Source organism: Pyrenophora tritici-repentis, chromosome 1 (assembly GCF_003171515.1).
Source record: "Pyrenophora tritici-repentis strain M4 chromosome 1, whole genome shotgun sequence".
Lineage (NCBI taxonomy): Eukaryota > Fungi > Ascomycota > Dothideomycetes > Pleosporales > Pleosporaceae > Pyrenophora > Pyrenophora tritici-repentis.
In genome coordinates, this window is record NC_089390.1 from 6,794,018 (window position 1) to 6,811,833 (window position 17,816).

General features: G+C 50.2%; 7 protein-coding genes across 7 annotated transcripts; 1 reads left to right on the forward strand and 6 right to left on the reverse strand.

Moving 5' to 3' along the window:
* Positions 1 to 3,311: 3,311 nt before the first annotated feature.
* PtrM4_026310 (uncharacterized protein) lies at positions 3,312 to 5,708 on the forward strand (the record flags this gene model as incomplete). Its single annotated transcript, XM_066103700.1, has 2 exons — positions 3,312 to 3,456; positions 3,502 to 5,708. The coding sequence occupies 2 exons, from the start codon at positions 3,312 to 3,314 to the stop codon at positions 5,706 to 5,708; spliced, it is 2,352 nt and encodes a 783-aa protein (XP_065965902.1).
* A 2,358-nt stretch (positions 5,709 to 8,066) lies between these two features.
* PtrM4_026320 (Dimer-Tnp-hAT domain containing protein) lies at positions 8,067 to 9,446 on the reverse strand (the record flags this gene model as incomplete). The annotated part of the gene is made up of 1 exon (XM_066103701.1): positions 8,067 to 9,446. One exon carries the CDS (start codon positions 9,444 to 9,446, stop codon positions 8,067 to 8,069), a length of 1,380 nt encoding a protein of 459 aa, XP_065965903.1.
* Positions 9,447 to 9,486: 40 nt separating this feature from the next.
* PtrM4_026330 (Atrophin-1 domain containing protein) lies at positions 9,487 to 10,746 on the reverse strand (the record flags this gene model as incomplete). Its single annotated transcript, XM_066103702.1, has 1 exon — positions 9,487 to 10,746. One exon carries the CDS (start codon positions 10,744 to 10,746, stop codon positions 9,487 to 9,489), a length of 1,260 nt encoding a protein of 419 aa, XP_065965904.1.
* Positions 10,747 to 11,665: 919 nt separating this feature from the next.
* PtrM4_026340 (uncharacterized protein) lies at positions 11,666 to 12,112 on the reverse strand (the record flags this gene model as incomplete). Its single annotated transcript, XM_066103703.1, has 2 exons — positions 11,666 to 11,967; positions 11,995 to 12,112. The coding sequence occupies 2 exons, from the start codon at positions 12,110 to 12,112 to the stop codon at positions 11,666 to 11,668; spliced, it is 420 nt and encodes a 139-aa protein (XP_065965905.1).
* A 264-nt stretch (positions 12,113 to 12,376) lies between these two features.
* Positions 12,377 to 12,943, reverse strand: PtrM4_026350 (uncharacterized protein; the record flags this gene model as incomplete). Its single annotated transcript, XM_066103704.1, has 1 exon — positions 12,377 to 12,943. The coding sequence occupies one exon, from the start codon at positions 12,941 to 12,943 to the stop codon at positions 12,377 to 12,379; it is 567 nt and encodes a 188-aa protein (XP_065965906.1).
* Positions 12,944 to 13,126: 183 nt separating this feature from the next.
* On the reverse strand, positions 13,127 to 15,658 carry PtrM4_026360 (Dimer-Tnp-hAT domain containing protein; the record flags this gene model as incomplete). The annotated part of the gene is made up of 1 exon (XM_066103705.1): positions 13,127 to 15,658. The coding sequence occupies one exon, from the start codon at positions 15,656 to 15,658 to the stop codon at positions 13,127 to 13,129; it is 2,532 nt and encodes an 843-aa protein (XP_065965907.1).
* Positions 15,659 to 15,879: 221 nt separating this feature from the next.
* PtrM4_026370 (uncharacterized protein) lies at positions 15,880 to 16,752 on the reverse strand (the record flags this gene model as incomplete). Its single annotated transcript, XM_066103706.1, has 2 exons — positions 15,880 to 16,500; positions 16,723 to 16,752. 2 exons carry the CDS (start codon positions 16,750 to 16,752, stop codon positions 15,880 to 15,882), a joined length of 651 nt encoding a protein of 216 aa, XP_065965908.1.
* Positions 16,753 to 17,816: the final 1,064 nt, after the last annotated feature.

Below are 17,816 nucleotides of genomic sequence, written 5' to 3' on the forward strand. Positions count from 1 at the left end.
ACAGCCGCCTAGACTGTTAAGTATGAAGGAGAAGACTAGTTCTTGAAGCTTACAGGGAAGGTTTCGGAGTCCATCGAGCAGTGGTGCCAGTGGCGTTAAGGGGGATACTATGCTTATGACCTTCTAGAACGAACCATGCAAGACGTTGACAAGTGATCTAGACGTTGGAGAATTAGGGATTAGTACTGGCGCCATAACCTGGGCGCAACGTAACGCCCAGTCATCGTCCTCGAGTAGGTCGTGGCTATACAGATACTGTTCGAATGTACTGAGGCAACGAAGGTGGAATGGATATGCTATAGACGCGGTTCGGCAAAGCCGACACTGCTGGGTAGGGCAATCCTCGCGTTCTGTGACGACTGTCTATGGACTAATGTAGCGCTTACTAGATTCAGAAACTGCAAATGTGAGGAGAATAACAAAGTAGTTCTAGGGACAACATACCGAACCAGACTTGTTCACCTTCTAAATAAGGAATGCGGCAATAGACGCAAGTCCACACCTAGTTGACTAGCTGAACGTGCATGCTGTTCTACTTTCAAGAATCACGCGAAGTTCAAAGGAGATGAGATAGAAGAAGATGAAAATTTTATTGATTGCTTGCCCCACCTTGTGCGACTACAGGTGACGTGTATCACTATATGTTACCCAAACATAGCATTTCTGGTTAGGTCTAAGAACTATGTCGCCAGGAAGTCATAGTGGCTGTGTGACTTGAAGACTAAGATGCTGCTGAATAGTATAGGTGTCTATTGCAATCGTGTCGTAACCGAAGGCTCCACACATGCTTGTCTTTCCCGTAAATTTGTGGTAAATGTAACTTACTGATGATTTGATCCTCCATCTGTGATAATGCGTCCAGAGCCTAGTGCCTCTGGAGCGCGTGCCGCCAACGGGTGCCGGGTGAGGTACTGTACATGTTGCGGTTTGTGAGGCAAGGGTATTGCGCATGTCACGTGCGTTGTCCTGGCGCTCCTCCCTCCCCTCCATGAGCACCTTCTCCCCTCACCAGCATCAGAGATACGTCATGTAAATAGACCCTGATTATGGCTACATATAAGGTGGCCATGACAGCACAACAACAACAGAACACAATATACTCTGATGACTGCCTCGCGCGGTTACACTTTAATTGACTGCATTAACTGCAACAGTACAAGTACAAACTCAAAGGTGTGTTGCTAAAGTCACGGTTATCATTGTTGCTATCGGACCTGTACTTATTTGTCGTATCTTCCATCACAATCATTCCCCTACGGCGACAGAGCCTTTTTTGAGCTCGGCTCACCTATTGGCCACAAGCGAGAGTCGTGGTGCGCCCAGCCCGCCGCAAGCTGAACTCGCGCGGCCGCCAAACCAAGATTCGTCAAAAACTTAAATAATCAAAAGTGTTCGCAAGCATCTCATTGCTACGAAATCACAAAAGCTAAAGATAATAGCTATCGTGGGTGGCTTTACAGCCTCAATTTCGTGGGGCGGTAATATTGTTAGGGTGGCTCACTACGCGCCATAATTAGCTCATTACGCGGTCCGGCACGGTACCTACCTAGTGCCGAGCCAACCTACTTGGTTTGCGCATTGTTGCACGTTTGTTGTAACTGTCTCTAACCGTCAGTTCTTATGCTGTACATCTTTCTTAGTGGTTTCTCGTGCCTCTTTTGAACCATAAACGCGCGCGTTCATTGCTGGTGCAGCGCTGTTTGGAAACGCGACACACCACAGCATCACCACAGCCCTTAACCGCGACCGATTGGGCATATCAAAGGTGCTGCGACGTATATAAGAGCGAGAAGAAGATGGCGGTCTCGGTTTATGGGATCCGACTTTATATCAGAATGACATTGGACGGGGGAGACCAGAAGTTTTGAGCGATGAACAGAATGAACAGATCATCCGCATTGCAACACAAGATCGCAACTACCGCGAACAGGAGTCATGGCAGACAATACGGCATAGGGATTTTGAATCTGTTGCACCCAACCTAAGCATTTCAACTTTTGAAAATGTCATGTATGGGGCTGGGTACAAGCGCAGAAAGCCTGGTTGGAAGCCACCGCTTTCTGCATCTCAACGCCACGAGGGACTGCAATGGGCACTCAAATATAACACCGATAAACACCAGGTTAGTGATGGGCTTGGCTTTAACCTTACAACTTTTGTTTTTACTAATATGACTCCAGCACGGGTTGGAGAAGAGCGCGGATTTGATTCGAACATGGCACGACGATGAAGTGTATGCCGACAACGTACGCCACAACCGCAACCACCGCGACTGCTGTCTTCAATTTTGTGGATGCATTTAGATACGATCACAAAGGACCATGTCACGTATACCTGCGCGAAACAACGGCGGAGAAAGACATGGCGGAGCGGTTGTTGTTGAAGCTTGAGAATGATGCTGCGCGAACATCCGCAAACCACGCCCAAGTACGAGCCCGTGCAGCGCTCAAAGAGCTTAGGGAGATGGATATAAACCTTCGGCGGTATACAAAGAAGCTTCAGCATGTCAAAAAACATAACTATCATCGCGGCGTCCGCTCACGGGGTGGTGTTGATAGCTATCGCCACCGCAAAGGTGCGCTTAAGAAGGTCGTTCCTTGGGTTCAACAACTCAAAAAAGGTAATATAAACTGTGTATTGCTTGAGGATGGTGCTCCTCCACACAAATCGCGCATCGAAAATGACTTTCTCCGGGTTGAGCAGGTTGGAAAGATGACATAGCCGGGTCACAGCCCAGATGTAAATGCATCTAAACACGCCTGGCTATGGCTGCGACGGCATATCACAAAACACAACAACCCGGCATGTACAGCTCAATAATAGGAGCTTAAACGGGATGCGCTGCCTCAAGAAGTAATCAACCACTAGGTGTTAGGCATCCCACATGTAGTGAGAAAGATCATTAAAAAAGAGGGTAACAATAACTTCCACGGGTGATCGCAACACCAGAAAAGTTGCTATATCTATAGAATATCACACAATTAAATAGCCCTATCTTTTTCAGCTCGTTAGATGATGCCATTGTAGTGCTGCTTCACCTTTTTGTATAGCTGTACACCAAAAATTGTGAAGTTGCCGCACAGATCCTGCATGGGGACTCACTAAAAACGAGCTCCTTCGTACCGACGTGGTGCCGAACTAGCCTCCTTGGGCCCGCGCGTTGTCGCGCGCAGCCGCTACCTTCTCTCGCCATCGCTACCCTACATCGCACGTTGCTTTTCGTCACTCCTAGTCTTATCTCACCCTTTCTAGAACACGTAGGATTGTGAGCGGCTACGGCACTTTTTGCCTACTCATATGCCTCTTTGAGTATGTCTACGCAATCGTGGTCGCAGGTCATACAGTCTAAACCGATAGGTGAAGGGTTAAGTAGCTTTCGCAACACTTTCAAGTCAATATGCGAAGACAAAGGCATTCCCACTTCTTCGCAAGCGCTTGACAAGGTGGGCTATGAAGGTAGTATAGACTAACATCGTTGCTGCACTTCTAACGCATATGCAGAAACCCAGGACTTATTCGTTAATCTTCTTTCCGCTTTGCGAGCCCTCCAAGCTGCTCGATTTTTACAGTCTCGACATCAAGGCAAAACTGTTTTCCATGACCTCCTGCGGCTTAATGCTGCAGTTAGCTCAGATAACTTTGACGCCGAACGAATACGACCTCTACTCGATGCGATCCTCGAATTCCAGCCCGACGAAGTCGTCTGGGATAGAGTATATGACGCCGTCACCGAATCGACGCCTCCACCCCGCCCTACCTCGTCCTTGCAACAAACACCCCTTTCCACCAATACGGGCAGCTTCGCGAACTCGAAGGAGCACCGCAAACACGTAGACGATGTGCTGAGGGAGGAGCTAGGACACCTATACGTTGGCATACCTGGCTTCTTCGACGCGTTCTTTGGAGATGTGCCAGGTCTGAGACCGGCGGCACAGGCCGTGTTCGACAAGTGCCAGGGAGGAGATAGCCCTCTCTACCGATTGGCGAGCGGTTGGCAAGGCTGGCCTAAAGGGGCGAAGGAAAAAGATGTTCTGAGCTGGTTTGCTCCGCTTACAGACCGGCTGTTGGACCTTGCAGAAGGGCATCGGCCGGTGTCTGGAATACGCCGGCGACCACTAGCCCAGCCGCACCAGCCCCTGCTAGGCTCCACTGCCGATCGCAAGCTGAACATTGGCTTTGTGGACGATCCGAACGCCGGCGTGAACTCGAAGTGTCGATGGTCACAGATCCTCATACCCGGAGAGCTCAAGAGCAACCCGTTAGCCGACAAAGCGTCTAAGGCGTGGCTCGACCTTGGCCGATACGCGAGGGAGGTGCTCGCCGCCCAAGACAGCCGCCGCTTTGTTCTTGGCTTTACTCTTTGTGGATCCCTTATGCGGCTATGGATATTCGATCGACTCGGGGACATCGCCTCTGAGCAATTTAATATTAATGAGGATGGGCTGCAGTTTGTGTCTGCAGTGCTTGGGTTTCTCTGGATGAACGAGGAACAGCTAGGGTTTGACCCGACGATTATTACAGTTGGGGACAAGCGGTACATTGAGATTGAGCGCGAAAATGGGAAAGAGCGCCTCGTCATTGACAGCTTGATAAAGCGGGTGCCTTGCGTCGCTGGTCGAGCAACAACTTGCTGGAAAGCTTATAAAGAAGAAAATCCCGACACGCCGCTCGTTATCAAGGATTCATGGCAGTATCCGGAGCGCGAAGAGGAGGGCGAGCTGCTGCGCGAGGCGACCGAGAAGCAAGTGAGGAATGTTGCGAGGTACTTCCACCATGAGACGGTCCGCGTAGGCGGTCAAGATGATGATATCCGCTTAAACGTACGGAAAGGCCTGGACATAACGAAGGCAACGAACTACAAGCCAGGAAAGCCAATGCCACCACCGAGCACGACCGGACGACGGGCCTCGCGAAGAGACAGAAGTAGCAGTAGCGTCAGTGGGCGGAAGCGATCTTCGAGCTGCACAGGTCTGCCATTGCCGCCTAGCAAGCGCACTTGCTCAAGCTCTCCAACAAAACCTCCAATCGTGAACCGGATCCACCGTCGTGTCATCGTCAGCGACTACGGGAAGGCCATTTACAAAGCGAGCTCTCAGTCCAGCCTGCTTGCTGCAATGGAAGGCTGCATCAACGGATACGAGTCGCTTCACACACGGGCTGGCATGCTACAATGCGATATTTCCCCAAACAACCTTATGATCAACGAGGAAGACAATGATCCCTCCTGGCGCGCGTTTTTAATCGATCTTGATCTTGCAATCAAAGAGAATCGCGAGAAACCGTCCGGGTCACGAGGGAAAACCGGCACGCGAGCGTTCATGGCAATTGGAGTGCTTCTAGAGGACGAAATGCATTCGTTTATGCACGACCTCGAGTCATTCTTCTGGGTGCTTTTCTGGATATGTATTCATTATGATGGGCCGAGCAAAGGAAGAGTTGTTCCACAATTTGAAAAGTGGAATTATATCGACACTGAAGAGCTGGCTAAATTAAAAAAAGGAGAAGTGGGTGACGAGAGTGATTTTCTTAGGACCGCAAGGGTGACATTTACACCATACTACCAATCATTGATACCTTATGTCAACAGATTACGGAGGAAGGTGTTCCCCAATGGTGGGAGGTGGAGGGTTCCAAATCCAAAGCTGTACTCGGAGATGAAAGAGATACTTCAGGCAGCACAGGATGACTTGAAGGAGCAAGAGGAATGAAGAGATGTATCATTCGGCATGCTTGAGCATTATGTAATTACACAAACCCGTAGGCATGACCAGTTACTGCAATTATAGCATTGTGATCCAACCTGTTGGGAATCGAACCTGCGGTAGATAAGGCAGCGGGTTGCTGCATGCACGAGCTTGGATTACACGGCTGACTAAGCCGTGTGGTCCGAGCTCTAGCTGCTGCCTTACTGCCGACCTCCCTCCACCTCCATAGAACAACAAGAACAATCACAATCATTTCAACTCGTTGCAACGAAGGTGATTCCGATACCTTAGCCGTATCAACACCCGCTCTAAGAGAAATATATACAAGTTCACAGAATGTGTATTGTGTAGAGTTAACCACAAGAGTTCTGTATCTAATTTTGTACCTCTAACAAAGGGCATACGCATGCTGAGTGTCTGACGGGGGCGGCGTCAGAGGTGTAATACATTTAACCTTCCTCCAACATTTTAACCTTACAATTGCTCCGCTTAGCTGTGCAATTAAGGATTATTTCAATTTCGTATGCGGAATAACCAGTAAGAATCTTAAAGTACTTGTTACGATTGCAAGGAGAAGGACAAGCAACAACGGCAGGACAACGTTGAAGGCGGGGCACAGCGGGTAAGCTTGTGCCGCGCAGTCACGTGACCTGCCCTCCAACCTTGGCATGACCGCCATGGAGGGCATGACCTCCACGGAGGGTGCGACCTCCATGGAGGGAAAGGCCACAATGGAGGGCACGCTTATTATATAACAGTAGGCAATGAGCCCTTACGGTTCATTGTGTTCAACTTCGAAATCTAAGGATTAGTACTTGATTCTCAACTCCCCGTATATTACATCGATCTACCAATCGTGCTATACAACCTCGTGTCCATCGCATCACTCCATCCCCGAGAACCAACCCAAGATCATCTTCGGACGACCTTCACAGTACTCTAGTTGTTGGAAGGCCTTGTACGATCGTACGGTGAATAACAGTAACTAAGGTAATCTTGTGTATTGGTATTCCGGTGTATGATGATTCTACGAATGTGAGGGCTACGAAGGTATATATAACGTTGGGTCCGAGTTGGGCTGAAGTAAGATCGAGGCGGTACATTGGGCCTTATTAGGCGACACACCGTGTGTATGCTAACACTAGCAATCTTTTCTTGTTATAACGACTGATGCAAGGAAAAACGGGTCTTCTAAAAAGAACACAATAAGAGGGATTCCAAATAGGCATATGTGCCTACTCCGTAGGTCGCTGCACAGATCCCTCTACTTAGATTGACAGCTTGTTGCTTTCGATGAAACGTTCTAACGCGCGATTTGGTGTTGCTTTCGTGAATGCGTCTGCGGGGTTGTCCTCTCCGTTGATCCAGCGGATCTTAGTGATCTCGCGACGCTCGTATGACTGCCAAAGCGCTATGATGTCGATCATCAGTCGCTTCTCAGCAGTTGTTCCGAGTTTAACGAGGCATTTATACAAGGAGTATAAATCCGTACATATAATAAGTGGGATCGGTGGTAGACCTAGGCGTCCTATAATTATCTTAAGGGTTGTTAGGATAGCGATAGCGATGTCGACACCGCTAACCATACCGTACGTTTCTAAGGCAAGAACGCTCCGGGTAACGCGTTTGCATTTGGTCGAACTCCAATAGATTACGTTACTACGAATATTAAACGTGCTGTCTTGTCGACTCGACTCATTCGCAAGGATAAGTAGGTACCCTAGCTGTGAGCTAAGGTCTTGGTTGTTCGCGAAGGATCCGTCTGTGAACACTACTGTCAGACTATCCACTATATATACCTTCATGCTACAACTGCAGGAAGGTCGGCCTTTTTGTAGTTCGACAACTACCAGTGTCAGCCAACCAGAGAAGTCAACAAACAAAACAACTGTTGAGACAAAAAGTGAACACACTTTGCCCCTGCGTTGATTGGTACATATACCTTCTCAACACACCCCCGCAATTAAGGCAGGGAGACAAAGTAATGCGAGTGGTTTGCAACGCAGGCCCTTCACGGTGCTGACTCCGGCTCTGGCCCTACTCGGCGCTGGCCTCATGCTCTGACCCTTACTCGGCTCTGGTCACTCACCCAACCAGCAGTTCCTTCGCGAACATGCTGATGCGCTGAAAGCGACCCGGGCTCATAACCTGTTGAGACAAAAAGTGAACACACTTTGCCCCTGCGTTGATTGGTACATATACCTTCTCAACAACAACCAACATTTGAGGCGTAGATGTTGATTGATTAGCTCATTTCTTAGGGTTACAGTTTGTTTGTTTGAGTTGATGAGACTGAAGAGCCAATTTTTGGTTGCTTGATTGATTGAATATTGATAGACTTAAGGTTCTGAAGGGACGTTTCTATGACAATTCTGCAGGCGGCTCTTCCCACGTTCCTATCGCAAACTCTTCCGTGAGCTCCTCATCAGTATGCTTTGCTGCTGTTGTCGTGCTTGGTGTTGTAAAACCTGCACGAGTCCACCGTTGCAAGCACACCAAAGCAGCCAGTAACTGCGCGCCAATTTTCCGCCTTTGTGGCTCAATTATATCGCCAGTTCCCGCAAAAACGCGCTCACAATCAGAGCTGGAGGCGGGTATAGTCAACACGTCGATCGCCAATCGTGAAAGATGTGGATACTTCGGCTTCAACGATAACCAGTACTGTACAGCTGTTGGACCCTCCTTGTGTTGATCAGACGTCCATATAGGCTCTTTTAACCAGCTATCGTACTCATCCTCCACCTCCATTGTATGCTCGCCGTCCTCATCTAGTATAGCGTCGATAGCGTCGTCAAAGCTGCTCATGGTAGGTTTTGGCGCAGGGGTTGGTGTTGTGGCAGCAGCGGCAGGCTTGTAGGCAGCCCAAACCCGCAGAAACTTCGCGTGCGCGGTGCTCAATTGTGTAGGTTTGTTGCGCCAGAAGCGCTTAGAGTATGTTTTATATCGTGGATATAGTGCCGTAGCTGCGTAGTAAATGGGACTTTGGAGGATCTTAGTAAAGTAATTGCTCGCTTTTCGCCTCGCGGCTCGCAGGTTGATCGGGATGTGATTTTCGGGCGCCTCAGATGGCTCGTGGTTGACCGATTCGTATGGCCGAAGGCGTGCATCCAGCTCAGTTATCACACTCTCAAATACTGGGATGACCTCGTAGAGTGCGCCAAAACGGCCACACTTGCCGCGGCCTTGGAGGCGATCTGTAGCAAACTTGAGCGGCTGCAGTATCGCCATGTACTCAGTAATCACCGCCCAGTCAGCCGCCGTAAGGCCGTCTGACCTCATCCACCGCGGCACATCAGGCAGCTTGTTTCCTCTAATAGCTGCCTGTTCGTCAGCCTGTTCAGTCTCGCGAATGTGGTACGTGGCGTATGCGTTGATAGCTTGTTGGAGCTGAACTCCGCGCTTAAAGCAGTCGTAATAGCTGTTCCAACGTGTAACACACGGCTTAATTGGCTCGCGAGTGCCGCCGCTGGCGCCTGTGGGCATGCTGTTAACTGCCTCGCGTTGGCAATCTTCAAAAATGCTCCACTGCTTCGGCGGGTTGATGTAGTTGATAATATCAAGATACACGCCAAGCGGTCCTTCTTTCCGCCACTCCTTCATGTAAAAATCCTCCATCTTTGTGTTCTCCAGGGCGTTGTTATACGCGTCAGCATCCCTCCCGAACATAATCGTTTGGCCAACAAGGTTAAGTATGTGGCAAGCGCAGCGGAGGCGGCGATCGGAGGCAGAAAAGTGGTACATCGCGGCGAGTTTGTTAACAGCGGTGTCGTTATTGTAAGCGTTATCGAGCACAAAGTAGCCGAGTTTGCTGCGATTGATGCTGAAGGATTGCAGGGATTTTGGTTACAGCGTCAGCTATCGCCTCACCAGTGTGGGCACCCACCAGCTGCGGCAGCGCGATGGGTAGGTCAACTATCGCGCCCTTACTGTTGGCGTAGTGAGCAACTACAGAAAAGAAGCCACGTTTGCCGCCTTTTGTCGTCCACCCATCGAAGCTTATATGTACCTTGCTCTCGGCTTCAGCCAACGCGCGCACCACCTGAGGTCGTAGCCAACTGTACAACCTCATCACGAACGCTGACACGCTGTTATGAGACCTCCATAACGCCGCCTCTGCCTCAGGATTAGCAAGCCTGATCATCTTGCGAAAAGCCGGCGTCTCAAACTCGCGGAGTGGTCTGTTGTTGTCGACCAGCCAGAGCGCAGCTGCTTGCCGAAATTCTTGTACGTCGAAGTTTCCTATAGTCTTGTACGCCTCTAGACTAAATTTGACACCGCTTAGAGCTGCCTGACGAAGTGATTGTTGTCCATGTTTGCGGAGAGGTTTGCTTAGGATTGGACCGTCTTTGCTGAGCCGATGACCAGGTTTATCAAGCTGGAGGTGCCCGTTGGCGGCAGTGGTTGACTTCGTTACTCGGTGTACACCATTAGGTAGCTTATGAATATGACAGTACTTGCACACAAAGTACAACTCATCTGGGTGGTGAGTACCCTCCTTCCAGACACGCCAGCCGTGTTGAAAAATCCAGCTTGCCTTGCCTCGTGGAGTGCTCAGCGGCGCGACAAACCCCTTTAATCGCGACCAATCGACGCCCTCAAAGTCGCGAAAATCGACGCTCACAGCGCTATCCTCCTCCACCGAAGCCTCAGTGGCAGCGCTAGAGAAAGCTAAAGGCTGTACAATAGAGTCCTCTGGCTTATCAAACATTAACTGCGACTCCCAGGCTGGCTCATCAGTGAGCCGAGAGGCTTGTGAGGCAGCCAAAATAGGCAGTGGTGATGCCCGCCGAGGGCGCTCCTCGGGTTGTTGTACAGGCTTACATGGCGGTTCAATAGCCCGTGTGGGCGGCTCGATAACTTCTGTAGGCGGCTCTGTAGGCGGATCCGGCGTACTTTCTGGCAGCTCTATCGGCTGGGTTGGCTGGCTGCCGTCACCCAACAGCGCCTTGAGCGTAGGTTTGCGCGTACGTTGTGCTCGCTTGAAGGGAGTATCAGCTTCTTCGGCAGCCTCGGGCTTGCGTTTTGCTGGTATAGAGGGCATGGATAAGGCTAAAAGTAAGCCGGAGCCGCGAGAAAGTAAGGTGTTGTTAAATGTTATAAGCCTGATGTCAGTAGCACTAGGAATGGAACATGTGTGAATCGTGTTGTGTATTGTGCTACAGGAATTGAGATCTATGTCTCTGCCAGCTAGCGTTGTGGGCGCTAAGCCTCGTACGTACTAGCCTGGAGTGAGTGAGAGATGGGATGGAACCTAGGTCATATAACTTTGTCAGATTTTTATGGATGGGATCAAGTGTATTGTCTGTCTCTGTCTACGGCTCTGTCTGTGGGAGGTGGCCTCGCCTCGGGCTTGGCAGTGCTAAGTCCCGGCGCTAGCCCTGGTTTGGGGGTCTCATGTCCTTCCCCAACCACCATCGGCTCGATCATGGAGCAAAACCTCGCCTCAATCTGACAAACTTACACGCGAGTAGGCTTAGTAAGCAAGATCCAACACTAAGAATTCGTCGTTGAGCAGCTATCCCAGAGGCCTCACCTAGGTATCCCCCTCCCTCGCTTACTATCAAACAACACCAATCCTATCAACATTTTGTTCTCAAGATTGGTTGATTGATTGACAGAAATACAGTGGCTAACTGTTGGTTAGTTGGTTGGCTCCGAATCAAACAAATCAAACAACAATATTGATGAGATATTGATTACTGACAACCTTGCAGCCAACACAGTTGGGTGCCCGTGCGTCAGCCCGATACTCTTATCAGATCTTCTAGCATCTTCTACAACCTTCACCACTCTACTATCTACGTCATGTACTCATGTATATCTTATGTATATAAGCACACATCTCTACTCAGTAGAATAATCAACCAGTTCTCTCCTTTCTGTTGTACGCCCACAACCAGCTTTGCTGTAGCGAGGTCGAGAGGGACGTATTGCAGGCCTCGTTGTATGCTCTCAGATTGCTACTGCAGCCGGCGGTTAAGCTTCACGTATTCCGTGTCCTTAGGTTGTTGTATTTGCGCAGCCGCGGAAAGATCGAACGATGCTTTAGGTTGGCATATCGACGCAATGTACGCGCCACGCGCGCGCTGCTCTATGTACTTCTGTGCTCGGTTTGCTGCCTTTAGATTAATAATTTCGATCTTAGCACTTTGTCCCTTCTGCGTAAGTAGAATCGTGTCTCCGCGTAACGTTAGAGTACATCCGTTAAACTCGAGTGATACTTCTTTAGACAGTCTCTCCTTAGGCTTAGCTCGAAAATTGGCTTTCTAGAGCGCAGCGTCTTCTGCACTAGAGAATGCAGGCGTCCTAATCGCGAGAGTATCGTCTGTCTGTAGGCCCACTATTCCAAACGCTTCCCGTCTCCCGTTCGTGATCAGGAGGCACGGGTCATACGTTAATGTAGCCATGTCGAGCTCCTTGCAGTGGTGTCCTTGGTACGTAGCAAACTAGTGGACTCCTGCTTCCGCGATTCCATAGAGTGGCTTGATTACGCGAATAATTGTTCCCTCGGGATACTTTGTTATAAGCTCCTTTAGGAGGTGCGCTAAAACCGTGCGGAATAGCTCTGTTTATGCCTGTAGGTACGCTTGCGTAATATCTTGTAGTTCCACAACTATGCCCTTATCGAGTAATACAGGCGCTAGGGCTAGAATTAGGCGCTGGCTGGCTCGTTAGATGGTTGGCGACTGCGTCAGGATCTCGTGTTTGCCCTCATTATTGTAACCTTGAACAACGAGGCGTGATTTCTCGTACAGGACTATAGTCTTGCCTTTGACTTCGCGGACTATGCGCGATTTAAAGATACGATACCCGCCGTGTAGAGTTGGATTAAACAGCTCAAAACTAAATACTCTACGGCTAACAAGGTCGTCGATCTCCTTCTGATCAGATGCTTCGAATAGAGCGCCTAGGACGTTAATCACGCCGTCATTGCGTAGCTTAACGGCCAGGGCGTAATCGTCCTCCTCCTTCTTCGACAGGTACTGCACCTTGGGCTTGTTCTTTGATCCAGGTGGGCGGCCCCGCTTGCGCGGCTGAGCCGCTTGGGTGGCTTCCGCCGGTGGTACCGGTAGTGGCGGTTCATCAGCAATCGCTTCGTCTGTGGTCGGAGATCCACCTGTGCCTTGATCTGCGCCGTCTATCGCTGTAGTTAGATCGCGATAGTACGGTTTTACGACAGTGGATCGGAACGTCGTTAGGCCGTTAATCATGTCTACAGTAACATCGTGGTCCTTCATATCCACAGATGTCAATGAGCAAGCTGAGCGAGCTCAGCCAATTGGCTTGCTCAGCCAATTGAGCGGAGGCCAGCAGCTCGCTCGGCTCGCTCGGATTGGCTGAAACAGGGCTGTCAGCTCGCTCGGCTTGATGGGCTCAGTCCCGATTAGGAAAGTTATATAGAAACCTTGGTGTTGAGTTTCTCAGCTAATATCCCACTTATGTACACCGTATTTCGCGTCCATCTCCTCATCGCTGATAGCCTCCTTTACAGGCACCTCACCACTGCCAAATCCAGCTCTTATCCATCGTCGATCGCACTGTATTGCTGCTAGAAGTTGCGGAGAAATGCTGCGCCGACGGGGCTCGAGGAGGTCACCCAGCTCGCTGAATAAGCGCTCACACTCACAGCTTGAGCCTGGGATTGATAGCATGTCGATAGCAAATTTGCTAAGGCTGGGGTAGCGATCGCGGAGTCCTACCCAGTATTTTATAGGGTCGACGCCCTCGCTAGCGATCGGTTCGCTGCGTTTCCAAGCCTCATATTCATCCTCCTCGTTCTCCGTAAGCCCTGCAGGCTCAATAAAGCTGTTGATAGCGTCGTCTATATCATTGTGCCTGACTTTGGGGCGTAAGCGCGGCTTCGGTAAGCTTTTGTACTCCGCCCACAAATGTTGAAACTTGCGGTTGCTGCTCTCTAGCCAATCAGGCTTATCCGCCCACGCTGCGTCAAGGTAGCTTTTGTAGCGAGGATGAAGGATTGTAGCAGCATAGTAAGCTGGCGAGAGGTCGAGCTTGTTGTAGTACTCGCGGGCTTTAACTAGGGCAGCGCGGAGGTTGATAGCAAGGTGGTCTTCGGGTGACTCTGTATGCTCATCGTGAATGACGTCTTCATAGCTTTGCAAGCGGTCCTCATAGACTCCAAGTAAGTATTCAAATACTGGAATAACCTCAGCGATTGCTCCAAAAGCACCGCTTTTGCCGCGGCCTTCAAGCCGTTTTGTAGCTTGTTTCAGTGGCCTGAGCACATCAATATACTCAGCAATCACCTGCCAGTCATGGGCATTGATCCCATCAGACCTCATCCAATCCGGCGCTGCAGGCAGCTTGTTGTTACGACTTCGGGCGTACGCGTCTTCAGTTTCAATCTTCTGAATATGGTAGTTGGCGTACCCATTAACCGCTAATTGCAACTCAACAGCGCGCTCAAAACACGAAACGTAAGAGTTCCAGCGAGTAACAACTGGCTTGACGGGCTCCTTGATTTTGTGCTGTTCTGTTGGCGCGTTGACAGGCTGGTCCCTAATAGCGAGCTTCTGATACTTCTCAAAAAGAGCGTACTGTTGTGGTGTTTTGATGTAGTTGATAACCGCGAGAAGCACTCCTAATGGTCCATCGCCTCGCCAAGTAGCCATGTTCTCAGCTTCGTTCACGCGCTCAGTCTCCTCGTTGTCGTAGGACTCTTTCTCCTCACCCCAGAGTAGCATCTGGCCAATGAGATTAAGCGTATGAGGACCGCAGCGAAGGCGACGCTCGGTAGCGCTGAAGCCCATCTGCAAGGCGAGAGTGTTGATCGTGGTGTTGTTGTTATGTGCGTTGTCGAGGACGAAGTAACCGAGCTTGCCCACAGTGATTTCGAACTGCTTGAATATTGCCATCACGACCTCAGCCATGGCCTCGCCGGTGTGGGCACCTGTCAGTTGTGGGAGCGCAATAGGCAAGTCCCTGAGCTCGCCAGAGCTATCAACGTAGTGGGCGACGATACCTAAGTAACCGCGCTTGCCACCTTTTGTCGTCCATCCGTCAAAGCTTATATGGACTTTGCTCATTGATTCTGAAAGGCTTGCGACAACCTTTGGTAACAGGTAGTTGTACAGGCGTATAACGTATCGTGAGACGCTGTTATGAGATGCCCACAGGGCTCGTTCTGCCTCTACGCTAGCTAATTGTATCATATTGCGAAAAGACGATGATTCGAATTGTGAGAGTGGGAGGTTGTTTTCGACGAGCCAGGTGACGGCCGCAAGCCTAAACTCTTGTATATTGAAGTTGGTAAGCTCGTTGGCAACAGCCTGAGAGCAGCCCTTCTGAAGGGCGCGTTCGAGGAGAGTTTCTTTCCGAGGAGCGACGGTAGTGCGCTTACTTGGAGGCTTCAAGCCATGACCTTTCTTGTCTTCTCCGAGATGACGTGCTGGCGCTGATGGAGACTGCGAGACGTCATGTATGCCACGGCCAACAGTAGTGAACTTGTGCTTATAGCAATAGTGGCAGATCCACGTGACTTTTGCGACGTTGCTGCGCAAGGCGATGCGATAGCCATGGCTGTATACCCAGCTTGCTCGGTTCGAAAGTGATGTGGGCGGCTTGCAGTGCTTTGGGTAGCGACTCCAATTAAAGCCGTCGTATTTGTCCTCTACCCATACGAAACCCTCGTCGACAGCCTCGCTAGCTGCTCCTGAAGCTGCAACAGTGGCATGCTCGCTGCCCTCAGGTGGTGGGATGATTGTCTCTTCGGCGCGCGACTCTCGGAGGGTCGCTTCAAAATTTGGTGCTTGTGGCGCGGCGACGAGAGCTTGACGCGGCGACAGCGGTGGAGGAGGTGGAGATGGTGAGAATGGCCGAGTATCGACTAGCACAGGTTGGCTGGCAGTCCCGCGATGACGCGCTGCGACTCTAGGGCGCTTCGAAGTTGTCGCGATTTCTAGAGCATTAACGCGTGTTCTTTTTGCTGGCATTATAGCAACGGCGAGGTAGATAATAGCTGCAAATAGAGACGCGTTGATGGAGTATAGGTGAGTGTGGTGGGTGATAAGTAGTAAGTGAAGTGTCGCAGAAGGAGAATATTGTTGCCAGGCCGTTAGCCGGAAATTTAGTAGCTTATTTGCTAGAAATATAGCAAAAAAGAGTGTATTTTAGGTTATAACTAGGTTTCGAACTTACGCACTACACCTAAAAATCATCGTGAGATTGCCCCTCCACCAAGTCCTTCAGCCCCAAGTTTCCAACCGCCCCATCCAACCAAGCTAAGCAAGCTGACTGAGCGAGCGCCTATCCCTAAGCTCGCTCGGCTTGCAAGCGCGCACTGCGCGCTCAGCTCATTCGGCTTGGTCAAAACGTCCAAGCCGAGCGAGCTGAGCGAGCCGGCTCGCTCGTTGACAAGTATGTTCATATCGATAACTCTATACGGCCCTTGCCATCTATTCTTTTCGCGCCATACTATCACCTCACTCTGAAGAGGCAGTGACAGTACCCCGTCTGTAGTAGGCCTATTCCTGGTACCAAGTGCGTTGCTCACCGTATGTTCCGCTGCAGCCTTCCGCAGCGCCCTTATCGCTTTCTGGATTGCCTCCGCGCGATGGGTTATCGAGGGAGATAGTGGTGAATCTATGGATATCCAGGGGTATGCACCGAAGACGAGCAGCGTGGGTACGAGCCCGTCTGGGCCTGCGGTGTCGTTGACGGCCTTAACTGCTATCTGCAACACTGCGGCGTCGCTGGTGCCAGTGTCAAGCTCTGTCCTCAGGATCTCGTACGCGCGTCTAAGTGGTGCGTGGTATCTTTCTACCTTACCGATAGACTAATGGGCCTTAGTTAGCACTTGTTTACATGTGATTCCTATGATCTTCGCCTCTGATCTGAATTTGACTAACGCGAAGTTAGTGCTGGCGTCGTGGGTGACGATATCTGGCGGCCCTTGGTATGTATCAATCTAGAGCAGGCGGAGTGCTTCTCAGGTGTCTTTCGCGCTTATAGACGGTAGAAATCGCGCGCCGTTAAATATTGTAGCCAAATCGATTACGTAAAGCACTAGTTTCCTACTCAGATACATTATATCTACGAGGATCTCGAAGTTAAATTCCCGATTATCTTTTAGCCTAAACTTAAATCGGCGCGGCGCTAGATTATGCGCTTAGTAGTAATGGCAGAACGTTTGGATCTCTTGGAGCAGCCGTTCATCTACGTCCTCGTGTCCTGCGCGTTTAAGCAATCGTATTAGCCGTTCGACGGCTAGATGCCCAAACCTCCGGTGTAAGCGTCGGAGCTCAGTCTCCGTAAGGAATACGCGCGCGCGCTCTGCCTTGCTTAGGTGGAACTACGGGTGTCCCCATTTGCGAATCACTAGAAAGGTAGCTTTTCCTTGTACTAGCTAGTCCGTAGTATTATTAAAGTACACGTAGAGCCGGTCTATGTCTTTTAGACAGAGGAGAAACGGGGTAGGTACGTTTAAGACCTCAAATTTGATCTTTCTAATCTGTGTCGATACATGTGCGGTTCTAATCGAAGTAGTGACGCTTCCTTTACTAAATTGCACAGATGCGTTTCTAGCAGTAGACGTATCTAGAGTTATAGTAGGGTCCTTAGTTTAGAGCGCTAGGAACTGCTCCTTTCTAGCTGTTAATACATTTAAGGCACCAGTGTTAGGAAGAATGCCTTGGTACGTGATTCGTGAGTATCGATCCTTGATAAAGAACTGCGTTGCGGGCGTAATAGGCTCCTTGCACCTATAGACGTCTTCTCCAGTCACGTAGTGCAAAAAGGCCTAATCTGTGAGGTACTTAACTGCTAATCTTTGGTCCTTATTATCTTCGTCTTGCTCCTCTAGGAAGAACTGGTCGACTTCTTCCCCCTCGTACGCGACGAGAAATGTGCTAAACTCTATTTGCTCTCCCGTAATCGCGCAGTGTGTGATGTACTGCGCTTTTAAGCGTTTTCTTTCTTTAAGCGTGTAGTTTGTGGACTAACAGCCTGTCTTGCCGTAGACGTAACATTTCTTGTCGATTTGTGTGTTGACTCTAGAGCGGTGCTGAAGCCCACCGCGTCCGCGGGTGAATCCGCTGCGTCTACCGCGAGGGTTGTAATTCCCTCGCAATCTTCTAGAGCTGTTGTTATTGT